This window comes from Bos indicus, chromosome 29 (assembly GCF_029378745.1).
Source record: "Bos indicus isolate NIAB-ARS_2022 breed Sahiwal x Tharparkar chromosome 29, NIAB-ARS_B.indTharparkar_mat_pri_1.0, whole genome shotgun sequence".
Classification (NCBI taxonomy): domain Eukaryota; kingdom Metazoa; phylum Chordata; class Mammalia; order Artiodactyla; family Bovidae; genus Bos; species Bos indicus.
In genome coordinates this window covers 29,501,548-29,526,390 of record NC_091788.1, presented here as the reverse complement: position 1 = coordinate 29,526,390, position 24,843 = coordinate 29,501,548, and the positions used below count along the sequence as shown (strand labels likewise).

At 39.1% G+C, this 24,843-nt stretch overlaps 1 protein-coding gene across 2 annotated transcripts; it reads right to left on the bottom strand.

The window, feature by feature from the left end:
• Window positions 1–237: 237 nt before the first annotated feature.
• On the bottom strand, window positions 238–23,888 carry CHEK1 (checkpoint kinase 1). Of its 2 annotated transcripts, none has more exons than XM_019955317.2 (13): window positions 19,931–23,888; window positions 19,093–19,177; window positions 17,165–17,388; window positions 16,014–16,078; window positions 15,850–15,919; window positions 14,706–14,894; window positions 14,188–14,292; window positions 11,985–12,080; window positions 9,369–9,477; window positions 8,996–9,173; window positions 8,296–8,427; window positions 4,698–4,799; window positions 238–3,017 (listed from the first exon to the last, which is right to left on the bottom strand). In XM_019955317.2, exons 1-13 carry the CDS (start codon window positions 20,511–20,513, stop codon window positions 2,922–2,924), a joined length of 2,034 nt encoding a protein of 677 aa, XP_019810876.2. In that variant the 5' UTR covers window positions 20,514–23,888; the 3' UTR covers window positions 238–2,921. The 2 variants fall into 2 exon arrangements, with proteins under 2 accessions (XP_019810876.2, XP_070638662.1); XM_070782561.1 differs by lacking the exon at window positions 19,931–23,888 and adding an exon at window positions 17,489–17,562 and having other exon boundaries at window positions 19,093–19,549.
• Between the last annotated feature and the right edge of the window lie 955 nt (window positions 23,889–24,843).

Below are 24,843 nucleotides of genomic sequence, written 5' to 3'. Positions count from 1 at the left end.
CACTGCAGGCAGATTCTTTACCATCTGAGTCACCAGAGAAGCCCAAATGTCTCTATTTACAGAAAACACAACGGGCAGTTGAAACATGTAGAAACTGAACCACAGTGATGCAAATTCAGACTAAGAATTAGATAGTCAACCAGCTGGTTCTTCTACCAATAAATTACAAGGAGAAAAAAAATCAGACAGAGGGAGAACAAAGGGGGAACTTGCAACCAAAAGCAACTTAGACATCAGTCAATTTCTAGTATGGACTTTATTTCAATCCTGATTCAAAAAACTGTAAAAAGTAAGAATTGGAAATCTGAACACTGGATGGATATCAATGAAGACCCATGGGGAAAGGATAATCTTTTCACCAGTGCTAAATTAGATAGCCATATGGGGAAAAAAATGCTACCTGACCTCCTATTATACACAAAAATCATTTTTGGGTAAACCGTAGATCTAAAGGTGAAAGCCACAACTATAAAGCTTTTGGAAGATAACATAAAAGAAAATCTTCATGATTTTGAAGTAGGGAATGAGTGTTTAAGTAGGAAACAAAAACTGCTAGACAGAGGCAAGTCTTAAACTACATTAAAACTACAATCTTATATGAAGTGTGAAATAAGTCACAGAATGGAAATACACATGTTGTTGTTGTTCAGTGGCTCAGTTGTGTTTGACTCTGTGACCTTATGGACTGCAGCCCACCAGACTCCTCTATCCATGGGATTTTCCAGGCAAGCATACTCGAATGGGTTGCCATATGCCCTCCTCCTCCTCCAGGGGATGTTCCCAACCTAGGGATTGAACTTGAGTCTCTTATGTCTCCTGCATTGGGAGGCAGGTTCTTTAACAGTAGCGTCACCTGGGAAGCCCTATTTTGTACATATTTGCTGAATTAAATAGGAGCTGCTGAACTGAATTCAGAGTATGAAAACCATATCAAGGATGATTTCTAGAGTTTTGGCTTAAGAAACTAGGGGGCTAAATGTAGCACTTATTGAGGTGGGGGGAACTAGGGAGGAGTAGGTTGGAGGACAGGGATCAAAAGTTGTATTTGGTCAGGAGATGACTATTAAGTCAAGGGGAAATGTCAGGTAGACCATGGCTGTAAAAGTCTGGAGTTCAGGGGAAAGGTCAAAGCCAGGGACAACTTTGTTTATGAGAGTTACAATGGTTGGCTGACAATTTTCTCTCTTCTTTTATTCTTTTGGCCATGCTGTGTGGCACGTGGGAACTTAGCTCCCCAACCAGGGATCAAATCCTCGCTCCCTGCAGTGGAAGCTTGGAGTCTGAACCACTGGACCACCAGAGAATTCCCTGGTTGACAATTCTCAAGAACACAATTTCTTATTTGAGAATATACTGGCTTAATTCTTAGAAGTTGCCTGTAGGTTTAAATTTATTCCTCCTATGGGTTGTTGTTGCTCAGTCACTCATGTCTGACTCTTTTTGACCCCATGGACTGCACCACACCAGGCCTCCCTGTCCTTCACAATCTCCCAGAGTTTGCTCAAACTCATGTCCATTGAATCAGTGATGCCATCCAATCATCTCATCCTCTGTTGTCCCCTTCTCCTCTTGCCTTCTATCTTTCCCAGCATCAGGGTCTTTTCAAATGAGTCAGCTCTTTGCATCAGGTGGCCAACGTATTAGAGTTTCAGCTTCAGCATCAGTCCTCCAATGGAATATTCAGGACTGATTTCCTTTAGGATGGACTGGTTGGATCTCCTTGCAGTCCAAGGGACTCTCAAGAGTCTCCTCTAACACCACAGTTCGAAGGCATCAATTCTTCGGTGCTCAGTCTTCCTCATGGTCCAGCTCTCACATCTGTACATGACTACTGGAAAAACAATAGCTATACGACAATAATACCATTTACCAAGATATACAATATATGATAAACTCTATAAAGTTTCATGTTCTTGGCTTCAGACTAGAATAACTGGCTAATATTTATAAATCACCAAGAAACGGGAATACTGGGACACATTCAAATGTTAATATAAATTTCATTGAAAGAACAAAATCTTACTAAAATTAACAGGTGAAAAAAGCCAGGAATCAGATCAATTTCCATTACTTTCTTACATCTCCAACCTCTTTTATTCCTCACCATCTAGAAGTTTAGTCACCAATGAGTTTACAGAGTTAGCTATTCATTTTCAAAATAGAATTTATTTATGTAATAAAGAATTAAAATATGGCTGTGAAAGTAGAAAATAATATAGAAAAATATTTAATATGTGCAACAGTAATTCCAAGTAAAGGTAGTTAAGCACTAGAGTTTATGCTCAACTTCTATTTGAAAGACCAATCATACATATTAACTATACCAGAAAAAAACATACCTACTTGCAATTTTAATTATTGTTCAAAAACAGCTTTATATACCTGGTCAGGCCCTTTTAAGTACAAATCTTGGGGTATACATTTTGAAGCTGGCTTCACTTCACAGACTGACTGATAAATTTACTGTCCCACAAATAACAAGGTTTTTTTTTTTTTTTTAATTTATCCATGTGATTAAGTCAATGTGCAGGAAATATGTACTTTTTGGATGGAACCAAATGTTTTGGTAGAATGGGACAAGAGTATCGTTTTTCATTATATTGGTATAAAAGCTGGTAAACTCATGTAACCCCAGAGCATGGTTTCCACCAGGCGGGTCTCAATTCAGACGCTAAATGCAAATGAAGGAATATCTAAATGAATTCTATCTACCCTTTCCCCAAAGTTTCACTTACAGTTAGGATATAGATTATTATTTGTATGAAGAATATACAAAAGAATTGGAAAATGTTTGGCTAGAGGGAAGACAACTCTTCAGGGATTATTGTTTGCAGTTTGCAGAATAGATAATCTTCTCTAGGAAGAATAATGTCCACATAGCAGCACTATATTCACCAGGAATCCCAGAGCCAGTGGATCTATCATGTGACAGGAAGCCAAACCTTCTGGCTGCTCACAACATCACTCAGCTTCCCCTTGATCTTCAGGAAGTGTCTCTTGAATTCCAATCCATCACCCTATATTAGGAATATCCAAAACTCATGTTAAAAAAAAAAAGACTATGCCATAAAATCAAACTTTCTTTAGTGGTACATAGAGACAAACATCCATAGATATGTCCAGCTATCCTCATCTTCAGGTCCTCTTACAAAGACAAAACACCTTCATAGAAGAAAAGTGAAAGTGAGAGTGGCTCAGTTGTATCTGATTGTTTGTGACCCCATGGACTATACAGTCCATGGAATTATCTAGGCAAGAATACTGGAGTGGGTAGCCGTTCCCTTCTGCAAGGGATCTTCCCAACCCAGGGACTGAACCCAGGTCTCCCGTTTTGCAGGCAGATTCTTTACCAGCTGAGCTACAAGGGAAGCCCACGAAGAAGAAATGGCTACATAAATAATTATGACTTGACTTTGGGCCCATTACACTGGGCCCAGAGAGCAGAAACCAATGGTATCTTGTTTGTTTCAACTGTTGATAGCTCTGGACCTAGGTCACTGTTTTTCATAGGTACTGGGAGTTTATAAACTAAAAATAAGCTACACAACTACACTTAAGTCTTGCCAAAACACTGTGGCAACAAAGCCAGTGATTCAGTTATGAGAAGGATTTCACTACTCTAGTATCTTAATTTAATTCCATATCAAGCATCTGGACAATAGTATTGCAGCAAGCTGCCAATATAAAGAAAGTGACCAACTCTTCCAGCCTTGTTCAGAGCCATGTACAATCTTTCAGGAAATATAGAAAATGCTATTTTGGTCTTATGTATCAAGGGCTTTAAAACTATAACCTCAGAACCACTAATTTCTACAGAAAGAATCAGAAATGTGAGTAAAACTCTGTATATGATTATGAATCACAAAGTAGCTTGGAACAGATAAAGGCTATTAACTATAATGTGCAAACATTTTGACAAATCACAATTTTTATGAAAAATACCATATACAAATTCAATAAGGAAAAGCTTAAAATGCTACAAAATGCCAAAGGTAATTAAAGATAAAAATAATCTACGACTATTTTTATTTTGTTATTTACAGATTACACAAAAAACAAAAACTTTTATAATAAAGAATATTATTTGAAAAACTGTTTTAGAAGACTAGATAATGACAAGAACAAATGTTCATAATATTAACTAAAAAAAAACAAGTTAACATATATCTAAAATATAATGCCAGTAAAAACCTCCACATGAGTATTTCCATATAGCATGTATTACAAGTAATAGGTTGCTGCTGCTGCTAAGTCGCTTCAGTCGTGTCTGACTCTGTGCGACCCCATAGACGGGAGCCCACCAGGCTCCCCCGTCCCTGGGATTCCCCAGGCAAGAACACTGGAGTGGGTTGCCATTTCCTTCTCCAATGCATGAAAGTGAAAAGTGAAAGTGAAGTCGCTCAGTCGTGTCCAACTCTTAGCGACACCATGGACTTCGGCCTACCAGGCTCTTCCGTCCATGGGATTTTCCAGGCAAGAGTACTGGAGTGGGGTGCCATTGCCTTCTCCGAATAGTAAGGTTACCCTAATACAATATCAAAAATAAATCTGTTTTCTATGGATGATAAAATTAAACTCGATTCTTACTTTCTTCTTTACACTTTGTGTTTCTAAAATTTCTAAAATGAACATGTGATACTTCTTCAAAAATAACAAAACAAAGTTTTCTCTCTTAAAAAATGTGCTAATCTATATACCTTAGAAAGCCGGAAGTCAACTAAGATCTTCTCATCCATTTCTACCAGATTCACTTTGAAAATCAGCTTATTGTTTCTTCTATCAGTTGTTGATACAGTAACCTAAGACAATAAAAATAAGGTTAGAGCATATGTGTGGATAGAAAATACTCTAAATAAAAGCTGTAATCTCAGTTCAGTGATACTACTGGGATGCAAATTTGAGAAAAGCTTCTACAATAGGAGCTGTGCCGCCGAACATCCCATTCCTTCCAGGACTTTTCCTCTCCCGACGGGTACGTGTGTGACCACCGAGACCAACGTGTAAACAGAATGCAGTGCATCACTAGGGATTGAGTCTATGTGAATGGTTAGCAACAGAAGAAATTTAGTGTTTTATCAAAATACAATTGAAAGAAGAAACAATTGAAGAGAATGAAACCAGAATGAGAGGGAAAACAAGATTATTAAAACAGAAGAAAGAAAAAGAGAGGCTAGGTTTTTGGGTAAAAAGCTACAACAGTGATCAGAAGATGGCGAAGGTTCTAAGAGGTCTTTCAACTTCCATGTTCAGTGTTTTAGAAGCACAGGTTAGAAGACTGATACGGAAAGAAAGGCCCAGCCAACAGGCAGCACCAAGATCCCAAAAGTGGATGAGGCTGCCTTGGATCACCAGGCATAGAAAAGCCATCAACTTCAGCTGGATGGATAAGCCCAAGATCAGCAGATTTGTCTAGCTAAGCCCAGCCCAAAGTACAAAAACATTTTTAATAATTCTCATCTCACACAGGGAGGGCTTTCATTAAAAAGAGACAATAACAAGTGTTGACGAGGATGAAGAGAAATTGGAACCCTCATACATGGCTGGTAGGAATGTAAAATGGTGCTGCTGCTTTGAAAAATCATTTGGCAGTTCCTCAAAGGATAAACACAAGAGTTACTGTATGCCCAGCAATTCTGATCACAGGTATATACCAAAGAAACTGAAAACATCTTCTGGACTGACACTGTGTCCCCTCAAATTCAGATGCTGAAGCCCTAATTCCCAATGCCTCGGAATGTGACTATTCTGGAGATAAGGCCTTTAATGAGGTAGTTGTTGTTGTTGTTCAGTTGCTTAGTCGTGTCCAACTCTTTGCGACCCCAGGGACTATAGCACACCAGGCTTCCCTGTCCTTCACCATCTCCCAGAGCTTGCTCAAATTCATGTCCATTGAGTTGGTGACGCCATCCAACCATCTCATCCTCTGTCGTCCCCTTCTCCTGCCTTCAATCTTTCACAGCATCAGGGTCTTTATCAATTAATTTGGCTTTGCATCAAGTGACCAAAATATTGCAGCTTCAGCTTCAGCATCAGTCCTTCCAACGAATATTCAGGGTTGATTTCCTTTAGGATTAACTGGTTTGACCTCCTTGCAGTCCAAGGGACTCTCAAGAATCTTGTGCACCACCACAGTTCAAAGGCATCAATTCTTTGGTGCTTAGCCTTCTTTATGGTCCAGCTCTCACATTCGTACATGACTACTGGAAAAACCATAGCTTTGACTATACAGACCTTTGTTGGCAAAATAATGTCTCTGCTTTTTAATATGCTGTCTAGGTTTGTCATTGCTTTTCTTCCAAGGAGCAGGTGTCTTTTAATTTAGAGGTGACTAAGTTCAAAGGAGACCATTCAGAGGGCCCTAATCCAATCTGACTGCTGTCTTCATTAGAAAAGGAAATCAGGATACAGAAAGTGACAGATACGGGGGATGTGTGCACAGAGAGGACAAAGCATAGGAGGGGACAGCAAGAGGGTGGCCACGTAAAAGCCAAGGTTCCAGAGGAAACCTGCCCTGCCAGAACCTTGGTCTTGGACTTCAGTGTCTAGAACTGTAGGAAAATAAATTTCTGTAAATAAACAAATAAATACCTCCTAGTCTGTGGTATTTTGTTATGATGGCCCTTGCAAACTAAAATACCTGTGTTCATACAGAAACCTGAATGCTCACAGCAGCATTATTCTTAACAGCCAAAAAGTAGATACATCGTCCCAAATGTCCATCAGTAGATAAATGGTTACACAAAACAGTCTATTCACATAGCGGACTATCATTCACCCATTAAAAGGAATAAAGTACTGATAAATGCTACAACATGAATTAACCTTGAAAATACTATGTTAAGTAAAAGAAGACAAACACAAAGGGTCATACACTATATGATTCCATTTATATGTAATGCCCAGAAATAGGTAATCCACAGAAAGTATATTAGTGATTGACAGGGAGGAAGGAACAAAGAATGACTGCTAATCGGTACAGAGTTTATTTGGGGGGCACTGGGAAGTTCTAGATTTAAATGGTGATAACTCCACAATCCTGCGACATACTTGAAACCACTAAATTGTACACTTTAAAATGGTTAAAGTGATTTTTATATCATGTGAGCTTTATCTTAATAAATCTACCTAAATTAAAAAAAAAGTAAGATATCTATATAAGTGAAAGGATAATCAGGCTGGCTTCAGGTTTCCTCACAGTAACATTTTCCCCTAACTTTTAATTTTGAAAGTTTACAAATCTACAGAAAAACTGAAAGAATCCTACAATAAATAACCACAAATGTTTATTGGCCTTATAAACCTAGATAAGCATGTTTACTTCTTTTTTACGTGATTGTCTTTTTTTTTTTTTTTTAGTTTTTAAACTAAGTTATAAGTTACACACACTACCATGTGTCTCCCGCAGACATTCTCTTACAAAGCACAGTATTATGATCACACCAAAGAAATCTGACACTGATACAAAAACATTATCTTACATAAAACTCATGTTCAAATTTTCCCAATTGTTCTAATAACATCATTTATAGCTTTCTTTTGGAGAAGGAAATGGCAACCCACTCCAGTGTTCTTGCCTGGAGAATCCCAGGGACGGGGGAGCCTGGTGGGCTGCCGTCTATGGGGTCGCACAGAGTCGGACACGACCGAAGTGACTTAGCAGCCGCATAGCTTTCTTTTTCTTTAAATCCATGATCTGGTGAAAGATCATGCATTACATTATTTATCAAGCCTCTTTAGTCTCCTTTAATACAAAATATTCCTTTCTCTTTGTTTTTCACAATATTAAGACTTTTGAAAAGCCTAAAGACAGATCAGAATGTCAGTATTATAAATATGCTATAACAATGCAAACAACAAAAATCAGCAATTGGGAGCAGGGAAGATGGAGGAAACATGGGATTGTTAATGGATCCATCTTTCACAGAAGGAAGCTCATCGCTGTTACAATTTAAGTATAATGCATAGTTTTAAAGAAAATAAGACTTGAATCTCTTAGTATTTGTAATAACCTTAGAGAAGTCTTCTTTTAAGAAATACTAGTTCTTAAGGAAAAAACATTGTACTTAAATTTCAATGGTTTCTTTTTCAAATTAAACTACTTTATATTTTTAATATATACATAAATGATAGCACTTTAAAATTTGTTTTTAATTGAAGGATAATTGCTTTACAGTATTGCATTGATTTCTACCAAATATCAACATGAATCAACCATAGAATGATAGCTCTTTTTTTTACTCAAATATTTTAAATTTTTCTTCAGGAAAAGATCTAACAAAAATCAATGAAACATACCTGATTCATACAACTTTTCTTCCACTGATAGCCCAATTTCTCACAAGTTTCTTTCAGGCATTGATAAGATTTGTCTGCATCCAATTTGGTAAAAAATCGTGTCATTCTTTTGACTAAGCGCTGCCAGGGGTTCTACAAGTCAAATAGAGGAAAGCTGAATAAATGATCAGATCTACCACCAAAAGTAATCATACTATAGCTATTTGGCCTGAAAATTCTTTTTTTTTGACTTCAGATTCTTATACGTAAGTGTCTCCCCTAGGGAATTCCCTGGCAGCCCAGTGGTCAGGACTCTGCTTCCAGTGCCTGGGTTCAATCCCTGGTTAAGGAACTAAGAACCGCATGCCATGATGTGGCTAAAAAAAGAGAAAAAAAAGCCTTGAGTCTCAGGATTTCTCTGGTGGTCCAGTGGCTAATACTCTGCACTCTCAATGCAGTGGGCCCAGGTTGGATCCCAGGTCAGGGAACTAGATCCCACATCCTGCAATGAAGACTGAAGATCTTGTGTGCCACAAATAAAACCCGGTGCAGCCAAATAAACATTAGAAAAAAATGTCTCCCCTAATTCTCTCCTCCATGACCAAAAAAAAAAAATCTGTATCAAGTGTTAATACTGTATTTCTTAGATTGACAAAAAAAGACTTTAAGACAATAAAAAATAGAGTTGCCATTATTTATTTGAGGAACTAAATTCCCTTACCTGTGAGGATCCTGGAGTGCCGAGCAATTGACTATTCAGAAGCATGTGATCAGGACAAGTAGGCTGGGAAAAGCTGATCCCTTGTACCAGTTTGTCAATGTATGAAGGGCTGGTATCCCATAACGAAAGGCCTGTCCGTGGTTCTGGCTGAGAACTGGAGTACTTCACACTTTCTTCACTGAGGCATTATGATATGGAGAAAAATATAGCTTTAAATAAAGTTCTTTAGGCCTTTCTTATAAGGCATTATCATTCTCACACTGAAAAAAATTATATTCATCTTCAGAAAACCTTATGTACATGGATTATTTTTCATGGGGACTATTATATCCAACAACTACTTGATTTTTTATTAATTATTAACTGACCTTACCTAGAAGCACAGTTTACTGGAGAGAAGTCCAAGTTGGATTGAATGTGCTTAGAGAATCCACCAGGAGACTCTGATACACCACTAGAAGTGGCCCGGGGCCTCTTTGCCCCTAAAAAAGAGACCAAATACAAATGCTTTCCCAGTTGGCAACTGGAAGAAGCAAAACCATACCTAAATTCATTTCTTAAACACAAAATACTTATACAATAGATAGTGGCTTTTCCTACATGATTTTATGAGATATGTAGTTAGGAACTTCTGACTCGGACTCACTTGTCAAATTGCGCAAACTACACATTTCATAAATCTTGACCTATAAGTATGTCCCAAGTGCATAGTGTCAATGTTAAGGCAGTCATTTTAATGGTACCGTTTTTGGTAACAGAACAATGTTCTATGAAGACTGAGAGACCCAGCAACAGGATCAAAACCTTTTAAAGTAAAAAATAATTCGTGATAATGACAATGAAAGTTATGAATCTGCTCTACCCAATCTTCTTTGCTTGTGAGAGAGTCAATTCCTAGGTAGGTTGATAAGAAGTCCAAGGTTTCCAAGGAGGAGAAAGGAATCTGGGGCTCTCAAGGAGAAAAGGTCAAACCTTCTTTCTACATTGCTTTGTCTTAGTCAATATAACAATGTTTCTTGCTCAATGACATGTTTCTCCTCAGTAAGAACTTTCTGACTAATCCTGTCATCTTAAAATGTGTATTATGGGGGTGGGTGGTAAGATCTTTCTATTGTTCGTTCTAATCTTATTAATTTAAGATGTATGTTGTGGGAGTTGGGTCTGATAAGGCCTTGATAAGACTAGCTGGCAGGGGTAGGGGGCGGGCATTCTCCCTTCTGATGTCTATGTCATACGCTTTCTTAGTCCCTTTTCACTTTAATAAAACTCTGCTATACAACAGCTCTTGAATGATCAAGGCTGGTCCCTGGTCCCAAAGTTAAATCTTCTTTGAAGATCACTAATCCAAGATGGTTCACAGTAAGCTATCTGCTGCTGCTGCTAAGTCGCTTCAGTCATGTCTGACTCTTTGCGACCCCAGAGACAGCAGCCCACCAGGCTCCCCCATCCCTGGGATTCTCCAGGCAAGAACACTGGAGTGGGTTGCCATTTCCTTCTCCAATGCATGAAAGTGAAAAGTGAAAGGGAAGTCGCTCAGTCGTGTCCGACCCTCAGCGATCCCATGGACTGCAGCCTTCTAGGCTCCTCCATCCATGGGATTTTCCAGGCAAGAGTACTGCAGTGGGGTGCCACTGCCTTCTCTGAAAAGCTTTACGAAAAATAATCATTATAGAGAACAGGATGCCACTGTAAATTCACGGCTACTCCCCTCCACTGGATCCTCACCCCTAACACGCTATGCTACATTTCTCTAATCCGTTTCCTCTTCCTTTCCCCATAATGATTCTTTCAAAACTTCTGTACTCCTGTCAAATTACCAAGACACCCTCCAGTACCTCATTACTTACATATATCTCCCATTTCAGTCATTGGAAGCTCCCTCAATTTGCCACTACCAAATCTAATTTACTTGTATTCCTACCTGTCCTCTCTTCCCTTCCATCCTCCCATCAAATGTTCATTTCTCCACTTGAAAAGGAGCCCATACCCTCCTTTCTCCTTAGGGACCTTGCTGCTTTTTTCTTTCCTCTCTCTTAGACTTTTAGCATCTTCCTCCCAATTGGATCTGGTGGCTCAATGGTAAAGAATCTGAAATTCTAGAAAGATCTTTTAAAACCAAATATATAAGTATGTCATTTTCTTGCTTAAAATCTCCCAGAAGGTTTTCCCATGGCCTTCAGTTAAAGCCCAAGATTCTTAGCATGGGTTATAAGGTCCTCCATGGCTTGGTTCCTATCTACCACCTCATCTCAAATCTCTCTCCCTCCCCTCCTTCTCTACTCACTTATTCACTCCATGAACATTTATGAAATGCCTACAATGGACTACACACTGTACTAAGCACCGGTGATGCAATGCTGAACAAGCCAGACATGGTCCATGCCTCACCTGCCTTTTCCAAGCTCCTCAAATGCACTACTTTCTAACCACCAGGTCATCCCTGATGCTGCTGCCGTATTTGGAATCTGCCACTCGTCTTGCTGCTACTCATCTGGCTAGCCCCCCTTTAATCTTCGAATCTTAGATTTAATGTTATTTCCTCAGCAAGGTAAGCGTTCTCTGTCACTTAAGATTAGGTCAACTACTGTATAGCTCAGAGAACTCTGCTCAGTGTTTCGTGGCAGCCTGGGTGGGAGGGGAGTTTGGGGGAGAATGGATACGTGTATATGTATGGCTGAACCCCTTCGCTGTCCACCTGAAACTATCACCAGTGTCAATCAGCTATACTCCAATACAAAAGAAAAAGGTAAAAAAAAAAAGACTTGGTCAAATTCTTAGCTACAGTACCCTGATTTTCTACTTTATAATTATTAATGAACTAAAAATTATTTTTTTATATTTCTGTTTTTTGTACCAGAGGCTATCATCTCCACGAGGACAGAGACCACAGCTATCTTGTGTTGTTGCCTTATGCTGACTTTACAAGTACCTTTTCTTTCGCAAAAAAAAAAAAACACTTAAAAAAAATTTTGTATTTTAAGCATATTACCTTTCTTGAGTGGTTTGTTGTACCATCTGTCTTTCTTAATGTCTGAGATGGTAATCCTTACTGATGGGTTCTCAACTAAGATTTTATGTAGCAGAGCTGAAAACAAAATATTAAGACAACATTTACAAGAGTCATGCAGATTAGAAAAGCCTATAGCTTGTAGTGTAAACACACATTCTCTATTGCTCTCCTTATGTCCAAATATTACTTCTGGGAAGAGAAAACAAAGCCACTAAATTTTTGCTTGAATGTCATGCAATTATTCCTTGCTACTGTCTATATCTTTGAATATTCTTCCCAGATCAGACTCTCAGTTGTTTGCAAATAGAACAAGAGCCAGGTGGAAATGTTTCTCTCCACTTGATGATATTTACACAAAGATAATAAAAAATAAATAAAAACCCTGAAAACCCCTATTTACACAAAGATAAAAAAAAAAAAAACCTCATCCATTTTCAATACCAAACTTCATTGTTCTAACATATCATATTAAGTTCTCATTCACACAATTTTATAATGAAAATTTACTTTCCAATAACTTTTTAAGAGACAGTAATAAAAGCAACAATCATCCTAAAACCTTAATTTTATTGATAAAGAATTCATACACCTCCCAATACCAAAGAATCTTCTAATGGACCAAAGATTTAAATGGAAAACAAAACAAAACAAAAAAAGCCATGAAAACACAGGTAATTTTTTTCTACTGTTGAGGGTAGAAAAGCGGCACCCCACTCCAGTACTCTTGCCTGGAAAATCCCATGGGCGGAGGAGCCTGGTGGGCTGCAGTCCATGGGGTCGCTAAGAGTCGGGCACAACTGAGCGACCTAACTTTCACTTTTCTCTTTCATGCATTGGAGAAGGAAATGGCAACCCACTCCAGTGTTCTTGCCTGGAGAATCCCAGGGATGGGGGAGCCTAGTGGGCTGCCGTCTATGGGGTCGCACAGAGTTGGACACGACTGAAGCGACTTAGCAGCAGCAGCAGAGGGTAGAAAAAACCTTTCCAAACATGACAATATAGTCAGAAATCAAAAAGGACAAGATACTAGATTTAAATACATAAAATATAAAACTTCTGTATGTTCAAATAGCATAACATAAAGTAAAAATACATGACAAACTGTCAAAAATACTTGTAACAAATGCAATGATATGACACTAATATTTTCTTAAAAACGTCATATAGAATAAAAGGAAAACTTCCTACCAAAAATGAGCAAAATAGACAATTCCACAAAAACAGACAAAAAAGCTAATAAATCCAAAATGGATGTACAACTTCAATGATACTAAATTTAAAATAAAAATTTTAAAGTTAGAATATATTTCTTATAGGTAGGCCTATTAGATCAGTCAAAAAGAAAAATGTGTAAGGGGCTTCCCTGGTGGTCCAGTGGTTAAGACTCACTGATTACACTGCAAGGGTACAGGTTCATTCACTGGTGGGAAAACAAAGACCCGTATGCCTCAAGGTGTAGCCAAAAAATAGCTTAAATGTAAACTAGGTAGACTGTGATGAAATGGTACAAACTTTCTGGAAAACAATCTGGCAAAGTAAACCATAATAATTAAACGCTGTATACATCTTTGACCCTGCAATTCCACTTCTGGGGTTTCACTTTAAATAACTGAGACGTATGTACAAAGATTAAGGTATATGGATGATAATCATCTCTCTTTCACAACAGTGAAAAATTAGAAAAAATTCTGAATCTCTAAAAAGGTGAACCGTAGAAATGTAGTAAGGCAAGTCCATATAGCAGAATACCATCACAGCTTTTAAAAACAGTGATGAATACTTACAAGTATAGTCATGAAAAAGTGTTCACTTAGCATTAACACACACACTCACACAAAGTTTACAAAATAACATGTATAGTGTGATGTCATTTTTTTTGTGAAAACAAATATACTTATAAATAATATACATATATAACAAACATATATACTTACATATTTTCTACTACAAAACACAGAAGCAGATATCAAAATATTAAAGGAAGCTATTTCTGAGTACTAGAATTATAGGGTTGGATTTTTAATATTTTATTTATTATTTTTCTACTTTATCTACAAAGATCATGTATTATTTATATAATGAATTAAAAGTTAAAAAGAAAAATATACATTAAAAAAATTCAAACAGCACTAGGTTTCATTATCCAGGAAATCAGTACTTTATATCAAGATAACCCAGTTACCTAGAGGAGCAGAATCAATTTTTTTCCAAGGGTTGAGGTATGTTTTCTTTTCTTTCCAATCACAATATTCCTGACAACTATCACTAGGCTGGTCCCACGGCAATTCTAAAAAGGAAACAAGACTTGGTTTTCTGAATGTTCAAATCATTTTACAGTAACGATTTTAAGGGAAAATAATCAGTGACACAAATCCATTAAAAGTTTTCTTCAAATTAATTAAATTATGGTTTAAGAAATTTTAAAGACACTTCTAAGACAGATAATCCACTTCCGTCTTACTATTTCCAAAGTATTCACATAATTTTAAGAGAGAGCTACTGTGATATTTCATTTAATAGCTACACATAAATCATTTTTTTAAATCTTTGGGTTTAAAAGTTCCAACTTAATTATAAATAGGTTAATATTAAAATACTATAACATAAATATGGACCTCCTTGATTTATTTCATTTATATTGGTACAGGAAACCTGGTTTTCCAAAGGACAGGAATTTCATCATGATTAAACAGCTCTTACCTCCAGCCAACATTGCAGTAAGTACTATTCCACAGGACCAAATATCGACTGGCTCTGCATGAAATTCTTTTCTCTTTAGAAGTTCTGGAGCAACATATGGTAAAGTACCACACATCTTGTTTAACAAACGCTCCCGATTATTATGCCGAAACACGGTTGCCAAGCCAAAGTCAGAGATTTTGAGGTTATCTAAGCCAAAGGAAAAAAGGATGGCACCGAATGAGAATGTTTTGTAAATAGGCATGCTTACAGGGGCTTCCCAGGTGGCGCAATGGCCAAAGAATACACCTGGCAATGCACAAGACTCGGGTTCATCCCCTGAGTAGGGAAGATCCCTGGAGGAGGAAATGGCAACCCACTTGGTGTTCTCGCCTGGAGAATCCCACGGACAGAAGAGCCTAGCAGGCTACAGTCCATGGAGTCACAAAGAGTCGGACCCGACTGAGCAACTGAGCACACACAAATACTTAAAGGAATCAAGGTTTACTGGAAAACTGCTGGTGTTATTTTAGATTTGTGGAACTTCTCTACCTTAAAGTGATCAAAAATAAATTGTAATAAAGAAGAAATAAGAGACATCATCATATAACTAAAACTAGAAAAAGGCCTCATGACTTCTATTAACGTAAGACAAATACTGTCAATATACACACAGCATGGACCAGGTTATAGAAGATCCTGGAGTCAAAAGGGTCTTCTAGAAAAGAGCACTTAAACACTGAGAGCAGAGCCATGTCCTCACCCGGCTGTGCAGAGGCAGGAGGTATCAATAATACTCTAGGCACAACGTTCTCAGAGATGTAAAAACCCAGCTGGCTGGAAAGAAGCATATAAAGACACATAGAAACTCAAGATCCACAAACCTCCAGAGCTTCTCATCAAGGTGGCTATGTTTATAAAAGGAGGAGTAACTCTGTACAAAAAACAAATAAGAAGAGCAAATTTCCTCTCTAACTTCCCACCTTTAAGACACACAAACCGTAGGCAGAACTTTCACCTTAACTATACTTACTGAATATTTACCGTAACTGAGTGGCAAATTAAGAAGCTGCCTTGAAATTTCAGTAATGCAAAAGCCTTGATCCTGCCTTTGTAAGGCTGTATTAAAATGATTTTGGTATAAGTGACAAAATGCTAAACTTACCCCTTTCATCCAATAGGAGATTTTCGGGCTTAATATCCCTGTGAGTTATTCCAATACCATGCAGATAAACCTAAAAGAGAAGCAGAGGGAAGCATATCAGAACTGAGTAACTTATTTCACTAAGACTAATTTTAAATAAAAGGAAAAGAGACCACTGTACCTACCACCCCTGCCATAAGTTGATGGAAGAACCTCTGAGCATCTTGTTCAGGCATGCCTATGTCTGGCTCTATAAGAATTAATTGTGAAAGTTAGTTTATCAGGTAAATACAGTCAGGCATCAACCACATAGTTTCCTAATTCTAAAGTTAAACATCTATGATCGTACTTTTGCAAAGAAAATCTAATGCTTACAGTGAAATGATTCTGGAGTCCACTAATAAATATATTGCTAACAATTCACATTTCCCCAGCTGTTAAGTGGCAAAAATAAGTTAACATCACAGGAAAATTAGAGAATAACAAAATATAACCCAAATCAAGAATGCAAGATACACCTTGAAAGCCCTGACTTATACTACTTATGATTTACTTTATATCCTTCAAATTCACCCCTAATTTCTTCTAAAGGCTATGCCAATATTTTTTCTACTCCTGAAATGTAACTGTCAAAGCAGAAGCCTAGGCAAATCTGATTTCCTAAATATTTAACAACAAATTTAAATTTCATATAATTTCTCACACCACAAAGCCATGCATGTCTATGAATTGATTTCTTGTATACTCAATTCTTTTCTGAGATACATTTCTTTGGAGATTCTAATAATCACTTTTTAACTATTAATACATCTAAATAATAAATTTAGGTCCACAAAATATATTTTATGTACTTCTTGGTATTCTTTAACATCAAGACTTTTAATCTTTAGTAGCAAAAACAGTACTTAATATATATATATAAATCCTATAAAATTCTCAATTATTTCACTTATATAACAACCTCTTATTTCAGATCTGTAAATGAATGCAACAATTTCATGAGACTAGAATATCTACAAAGAAAACAACTGCATAGGCATACAATACATTGCACTTAGGATACTTCACGCACCAAGAAACCACAGCTTATCATTCTTACACTCTGCAAAACAGAAATGCCAACCAAAATCACTTATACAACTTGGGGAAAAATTTCTTTGATGATTCTACCTATGTATTCAGTGTTGACATAAGTTGTAAAAACAAAAAAATTTACTCCAGTTTCACTATTGCATAAGCAATTCTGAATGGACAGTGAACAAACAGAAGCCCCAAGATTAAAAGACAAATTTAAAAACTTATTTAGCAGAAGAATTATCTGAAATTTTTTCCATACCTATTCTATCAAAAAGTTCTCCCCCACTGCAGTACTCCAAAAATAGATATTGGATATTGCCTTCTCTTCTGTGACCGTAAAATTTCACTACATTCTCATGATTTAACATTTTATTGATACAGATCTCTTTCTTAATATTTTCTGGACAGTCTACGGCACGTTTCATATCCACAATCTTCACTGCAACTGCTTCTTCAGTTCTTCTATTCACAGCAAGTTGAACTCTAAAAAGAAAAAGGAAGAAATATAATATTCCAGACATTTGAACTGTATTTCTTTTAAAACTTCAAAAGATTAAACATAACTCATCCAAAACTATTTTACCTTCATTACTTTCGCCACCTGGAAGAAACCATGGGAATGGTTTCTGCCATGTCCTCAACAGATAATACTCCTTTCTGAAATGTGAAGTATAATAGCTAATGCTCCAAAGAAGTCATTCCGTTGTACATCCAAAAGTAATATATAAACACTTGATAGATTAAAAATGGAATAACAGCAATTCTGGGCCACATCACACATATACATGCTCTATTCATGTAATTTCTCTTCCAGTTTTACTGAGATATAATTGCCATAAAGCACTGAAATGATTACCACAATAAATTTAGTGACAATCCACTTTTTACAGATAAAAAATTTAAAAAATAGAAAAAATAACTTTCCTTGTGATGAGAACTCTTATTATTTACTAAATTTAATGTATAACTTATAGCAATGTTAATAATATTAATAATGTTGTACATTACATCTCTAGAACTTATTTATCTTATAACTGGAAGTTTGTAGCTTTTGACCATCTTCACCCAAATACCCCTCCCCCCACACCCTGCTCTGATAACCACAAATCTCATCTCTTTTTCTATAAGTCTGTTTGTTTTTGAAGTATAATTGACTTACAATGCTGTGTTAGTTCCTGTTACAAAATAGTGATTTGATATTTCTGTACATTTCAAAACGATGACCACTGTATGTCTAGTTAGGATATGCTACCATACAAAGATATTACATAATTACTGACTATACTCTCCAATTGTACATTTCATACTGGAGAGTTATTTTGCAACTGTAAGTTTGTACCAGTATTTCTCTCCCCCTCCCACCACCCTCCCCTCTGGCAACTACCTGTTTGTTTTAACTCTGTTTCTCTTTTGTTACTTTTGTTCATTTGTTTTGTTTCACCTAGTAAGTGAAACCATACAGTATTTGTCTTTCTCCGTCTGACTTATTTAAACTTGGCATAATACCCTCCAGGTCCACGTTGTCCCAAATGTCAAGATTTCATTCTTGCCCTAGTCATTTAATTTTAATAACACTACCTAACATTATGTCTATGGTAAATGTTCTAAGTACCTACACGATATGTACTATTACTGCCATTTTACAGCTGAAGAAACAGGCACACAAGGATATTAGGAAGCTCACCTAGGGACTTCCTTGGTGGCCCCCTGGTTAAGACCCCACCCCATGTTTCTACTGCTTGGGGCACAGGTTCAATCTCTGGTCCGCCTCCCTGCAAGCAGGATGGCACGGCCAAAAAAGAAAAAGCTTGCCTAAGCTTCACAAAACAAAGGCCAGTAATGTGGCTCCAGTCTGTTCATTTGCTCATTTAACCACTATGTTTAAATCCCAGGAAAGAATATATGGGAGGAGAAACCGACTTCAGAAATCTCCTCTAAATTTTAGGGGAAAAATGCTTTGCTTTGCTGTTTTGCACCCCACCCCCCCCAAAAAAGAAGAAAAAACAGTTAACCCTTACAAAAGACTGTGTAGCTTCAGTTTCCCAAAGTTTTGGAATTTGCATGCAAAGATCTGTTCTTTTGGGCGCCACAGTGTTAAAATAAACAATTCCAGAACAATGAATATGTACTCAAAGGAGACAGAAAACTAAACAAGTGTGAAGGCGGGTAAAATGGACTCGGACTCACTCTCCATAGGCACCTTCTCCCAGGGTTTGCACCAAGTCCCAGTCTTCCACAAAGGGCACTGCCATGACTCCACTCAGTCCCGCGGCTGTAAGAGCAGGAACCCAGAAAAGACGGTTGGTGAGGACGAGCCTCAATCATTTCTAAAGCCTCTGAGCTCCGCCTCTTGCCGTGATTCCCTCAAGATAAATCAGCTCCTGGTTTCACATCATCCGTATTTTATCCAAGTCTTTTAAAGCATGAGCAAATATCCTAAACTGCGGCATTTGATTGATAACTCACAAGCCCCACTGCCACGCAAACCCAAAGCTGAAACCCCTCTTTCTAGGCGGCAGAGGAAATGTACTAGCAGCGCCGAGGAGCTGGCGACCAGTGCTGTACGGTGGGGACTGGTGAAGGGGGTGAGAAGTGAAGTCTCGGGTTAGAGTAAGGGGGTGAGGGCTAGTGGAGGAGGAAATAACCGCGGGGACCGCAGCCACTCCTCCCCCCCCGCTCACTCCCAATTCCCACCCCTACCCCGTCCCCCAAGGCCAGGAGGAGCCCGGGGCGGGGCCAAAACTGCCCCAAGAAGCGGAAGGAAGGGCTGGGTGGCACGCGGACCGCCGGGCCCCAAACCTTGGGGGCTCCCAGCCAGCAGAGGCGGCTTCTCTCCAGTCCCTGTACAACGGGGACCCCAGCCACCATATTCCTCCACCCTCCGAAACCACCCCTCCGAGGGAGCCTCTCCGATCCTTTGGGATCGGAACCGAGAACGTTCTGTCACCGTGCCCCTCCTAAATCATGTAGTCCCCGAACCCCAGCTCCAGGAGCCCATCCCACTCTACCGGCCGCCCTTCCTCACCAGGCCGTCCTTTGCCCGCCACCACAGGAATCCAAATGCAGGGCTTTTCCCGCCAAAACTTGCTGGCGTCACATTGTCGCAAACGCGCGCTCCCTTGCCGTAAAGCAGAGAGGTGCGCGTTCCCGGCCCGGCGGATCTGCAGATTGGCAGCGCCTGGGGCCAGCGTTGGTCCTCCGTGCCGGCGGAGACCGGCAGGACCAGGGTTATTTTGGAATCGGGACGAGATCCTGGCGGAAGAGGTTCTGGAACTGCGGACTGCATCGGTTGCGAATGACCTCCGGGCCCAAACGCGAAGTGGGACTCGGCCTGTGACTCGGCCTCGCGCTCCCGGGGAGAGCGGCCCCGCGGGGCTCGCTGCCCGCCACCGAACCCCCGAGCACCTCGCCCCGTGGCCTGGCAGGGTAATCAGGAGCACACGCCGTAAGAGCTGCTTCAGTGACTTTAAAGCTCGGCCCAGGTAAAACTGGAGCCTAGAAGCTGGGAACAGCTGTCGAGAATTGATCCTGTTTAGAATGAAAGGAACTTTGTGATGTGAGCGAGAAGCATCAAACACTGGCCACACAGCAGTGGGGTGGGAAGGCATCCGGGTGAAGAAAGCTATTCTTTTGTGGCTTGAAATAATGTCAAGAAAACCAATTTTGCCCTGTCTTGTCCGAACAGGCACCAAAACAATACCTCCAACTCAACCTTTTTGAAGGAAGTGCAACTGCATAGCTTAGTTCTACCCACTGTCTTTAATGTATAAGAAACAGGCAAAACAGCGTTTTGTATAAGCAAAAACGCTGCGTTTTTACAATGCATAGTTTAAAAGCATAATAACCAGTTTAGGTGGGAAAGTAAATTCTGGGAAAGAGATTGGCTAGAGAACAAAACAATGTGGAAAAACTGAAATAGATACTCCCTCTCGACAGTAAAGACTAGGAACTCAAGGCGCAAGTAAGGTCATCTTCATCAAATTCTCCAGTCCTTAAAACTGGGCCACATACATTTAACGTAATTAGCTCTTGATTGTGATACTGGTAAAATAAGTGTATAAAAACGCACGCACTGGATTTAAAGTCAGGGACAAAAAACAAGTCAGAACACTTCGAAATTCAACCACGCCTGAGGTTTCATGTAAGTTTTCCAGGTTGTTTACTCCATTGTCTCTAGTTTCTGCACGGCCTGTTGCAAGTAAATATGAAGCGAAGGCCTGCACAGTTCTTTGTGTCTGGACACAGTAACGGTATCTTACCCTGAAAAAAAATGAGGTATACACATTTCAGGCAGAGGATCAGCTAAAGACAGCATATGGGAGAATAGATACAAAAAGCTCTGTTCCTTTCTGAAACCTTACTAAAATAGTAAATTTTAATAGTAAATATTAAAATATTCCATTAATTTAGTTTAATATTTACTATTAAAATTTACTATTTTAGTAAGGTTTCAGATTGGAATAAAGTTTACTATTTTAAAGTAGACTTTTTAAAGGCAATAACCTACAAATATAGATGAAGAAATAAAATTTTAACATAGATGAAAGATGAATTCCATCTTAGAATTGCCTAAAGGCTCAAGTTAAATTAGTTATATGACAACATGTAATTGAATGGTGTTTTGCAGGTGGTGCTACTGCTAAAGAATCCACCTGCCAGTGCAGGAGACACAAAACACAGGTTCAATCCCTGGGTTGGGAAAATGCCCTGGAGTAGGAAGTGGCAATCCACTCCACAACTGAGCACACACATACATGTAACTGAATGAGGCAAAAGTGAAGTTGTTCAGTCTTGTCCGACTCTTGGTGACCCCATGCAGGCTCCTCCATCCATGGAATTTTCTAGAAAAGAATACTGGAGTGGGTGCCATTTTATTCTCCAGGGGATCTTCCCAATCCAGAGATCAAACCCGGGTCTCCAGCATTGCAGGTAGACACTTCATCCTCTGAGCCACCAGGGAATCCCTGGTGGTAAATGAGGCAAAGGTGAGGCTAAAAGATGGTGAAGGACTATTTATGAAGCAAACAGATCCCTGGTCTCCTCCCTTTTCTCTGTAGGGAAGGAACTGCCCCTCTCTAAAGTAGGTCCTAGACTTGAGAGGGAAAATACATGGTTATCTAAACTGCAGAGGATCAGGCCCAGTTAAGTCTTGGGTACCTAACTGAAAACAAAAGGATTAAGTTTATACACTGCAGGTTATTTTCCAATCCCAAAGAAAGGTAATGCCAAAGAATGTTCAAACTACCATACAACTGCACTCATCTCACATGCTAGCAAAGAAATGCTCAAAATTCTCCAAGCCAGGCTTCAACAGTACATGAACCATGAACTTCCAAATGTTCAATATGAATTTAGAAAAGGCAGAGGAACCAGAGATCAAATTGCCAACATTTGTTGGATCATCGAAAAAGCAAGAGAGTTCCAGAAAAACATCTACTTCTGCTTTATTGTCTACGCCAAAGCCTTTGACTGTGGATCACAACAAACTGTAAAATTCTTCAAGAGATGGGAATACCATACCACCTGACCTGTCTCCTGAGCAGTCTGTATGCAGATCAGGAAGCAACAGTTAGAAAAAAAGGAGTACATCAAGGCTGTATATTCTCACCCTGCTTATTTAACTTTTATGCAGTGTAAATCATGCAAAATACCAGGCTGGATGAAACATAAGCTGGAATCAAGATTGCCAGGAGAAGTATCAACAACCTCAGATATGCAGATGACACCACCCTTATGGCAGAAAGTGAAGAGGAACTCAAAAGCCTCTTGATGAAAGTGAAAGAGGAGAGTGAAAAAGTTGGCTTAAAACTCAACATTCAGAAAACAAAGATCACGGCATCTGGTCCCATCACTTCATGGCAAATAGATGGAGAAACAATGGAAACAGTGAGAGACTTTATTTTGGGGCACTACAAAATCACTGCAGATGGTGACTGCAGCCATGAAATTAAAAGATGTTTGCTCTTTGGAAGAAAAGTTATGACCAACCTAGAAAGCGTATTCAGAGAAGGCGATAGCACCCCACTCCAGTGCTCTTGCCTGGAAAATCCCATGCACAGAGGAGCCTGGTGGGCTGCAGTCCATGGGGTCACGGAGAGTTGGACACATCTGAGTGACTTCCCTTTCACTTTTCACTTTCATGCATTGGAGAAGGAAATGGCAACCCACTCCAGTGTTCTTGCCTGGAGAATCCCAGGGACAGGGGAGCCTCGTGGGCTGCCGTCTATGGGGTCGCACAGAGTCGGACATGACTGAAGTGACTTAGCAGCAGCAGCAGACAGCATATTAAAAAGCAGAGACATTACTTTGCCAACAAAGGTCCGTCTAGTCAAAGCTATGGTTTTTCCAGTAGTTGTGTATGGATGTGAGAGTTGGACTATAAAGAAAGCTGAGTACCAAAGAATTGATGTTTTTCAACAGTGGTGTTGGAAGACTTGAGAGTCCCTTCAACAGCAAGGAGATCCAACCAGTTCATCCTAAAGGAAATCAGTCCTGAATATTCATTGGAAGAACTGATGCTGAAGCTGAAACTCCAATACTTTGGCCACCTGATGCAAAGAACTAACTCATTGGAAAAGACCCTGATGCTGGGAAAGATTGAAGGCAGGAGAAGGGGACAATAGAGGATGAAATGGTTGGATGGCATCACCGACTCAACAGACATGAGTCTGAGTAAACTACAGGAGTTGATGATGGACAGGGAGGCCTGGCGTGCTGCAGTCGATGGCGTCGCAAAGAGTCAGACACAATTGAGCAACTGAACTGAACTGAAGGTTAAACCTCTGAGCCTTTTTTCCTCACTTGACTCCCAGAAGTCTGGCAGCCTGGCTTATATTCTTCCAAGGACATAAAAGCCATCTCAAGGAAATCTTACCTACACAGAAAAGATTTAAAGATAGCGATATCAGGGACTTCATAATGTTAACAACTCAGCCAGATCACAGGAGCATGAAGCCCACATTCAGTAATTCTCTACCCCACCCCCAACCCCCACCCACTTCCAATCAGCTTTTTGGGGTCCTTTTTTTAAAAAAAGAAATATTTATTCATTTGGCTGCACGGGTCTTAGTTGCAGTATATGGGATCTTTAGTTGAGCATGTGGGATCTAGTTCCCTGGCCAGGGTTTGAACCCAGGTCTCCTGCACTGCGAGCACAGAGTCTTGGCCACTGAGCCATCAGGAAAGTCCCAGGGTCCTTCTTTTTAAAAACAGCAGACAAGCAAGAATTTGAAAAGGACTTCAGTACAAAAGATGTCCAAACAAAGGAATATTCAAACACAAGCAGCTCTTGGATATTAAAAAAATACGATAGTAGGAAAAAAGGAAACAAAATAGATAGGAAAAAAAAGTTTAGGAGGTCTCCAGAAGGAATAATAAAGATAGAAAACAGAGGAATAAATATAAGGATATTGGAAGACTAATCCAAGAAGTCCAAAATCCAAATAACTTGTTTTTCAGAATGTAAAAGGGAGTTGGGGGAATCCAGAAACAACTGAAGGAAATTTCCCAGACTGAAGAACTTGACGTTCCGTATTTTTTTCGTATTTTTCCAAGTTTAAAGTACCCAGCTTTCTGGATACATTATTGGGAAAATTTCAAATTTTACATACAAAGGGAAGAATACTAAGAGTCTGGGGAGGGAATGAGATGGAATAAAAATTATCAATCGGAATATCATTGCACTTCTCAGCATTTGGAAGACAGAAAGCAATGGGCCAATGCCTTCAAAAATAATTCTAAGGAAAAGTTATTCCCAACCTGGAGCTCTACACCAAGCTAACCTATGATTCAAGTGTGACAACAGACACTCACGATCTCAAGAAATTACCTCCCATACACTTTTTCAGGAAGGTAGTGGTGATAAAGCAAGAAAGAAGTCAGGAGATTAACACACAATATGACAGTGAAAGGACACACGACACCAAGTCCAAACTGGAA

What these genes read in the sequence shown, in the direction of transcription:
- CHEK1 (XM_019955317.2), bottom strand. Translation starts at nt 20,513, where the DNA reads ATGCCTTCCCACCCCACTGCTGTGTGGCCAGTGTTTGATGCTTCTCGC. An exon ending in AGAACTTTTTGATAGAATAG is followed by an intron (nt 16,079 to 17,164) that starts GTATGGAAAAAA and finishes TAATTCTTATAG; the next exon opens with AGCCAGACATAGGCATGCCT. An exon ending in CAACAAACCACTCAAGAAAG is followed by an intron (nt 9,478 to 11,984) that starts GTAATATGCTTA and finishes TCTCTTTTTTAG; the next exon opens with GGGCAAAGAGGCCCCGGGCC.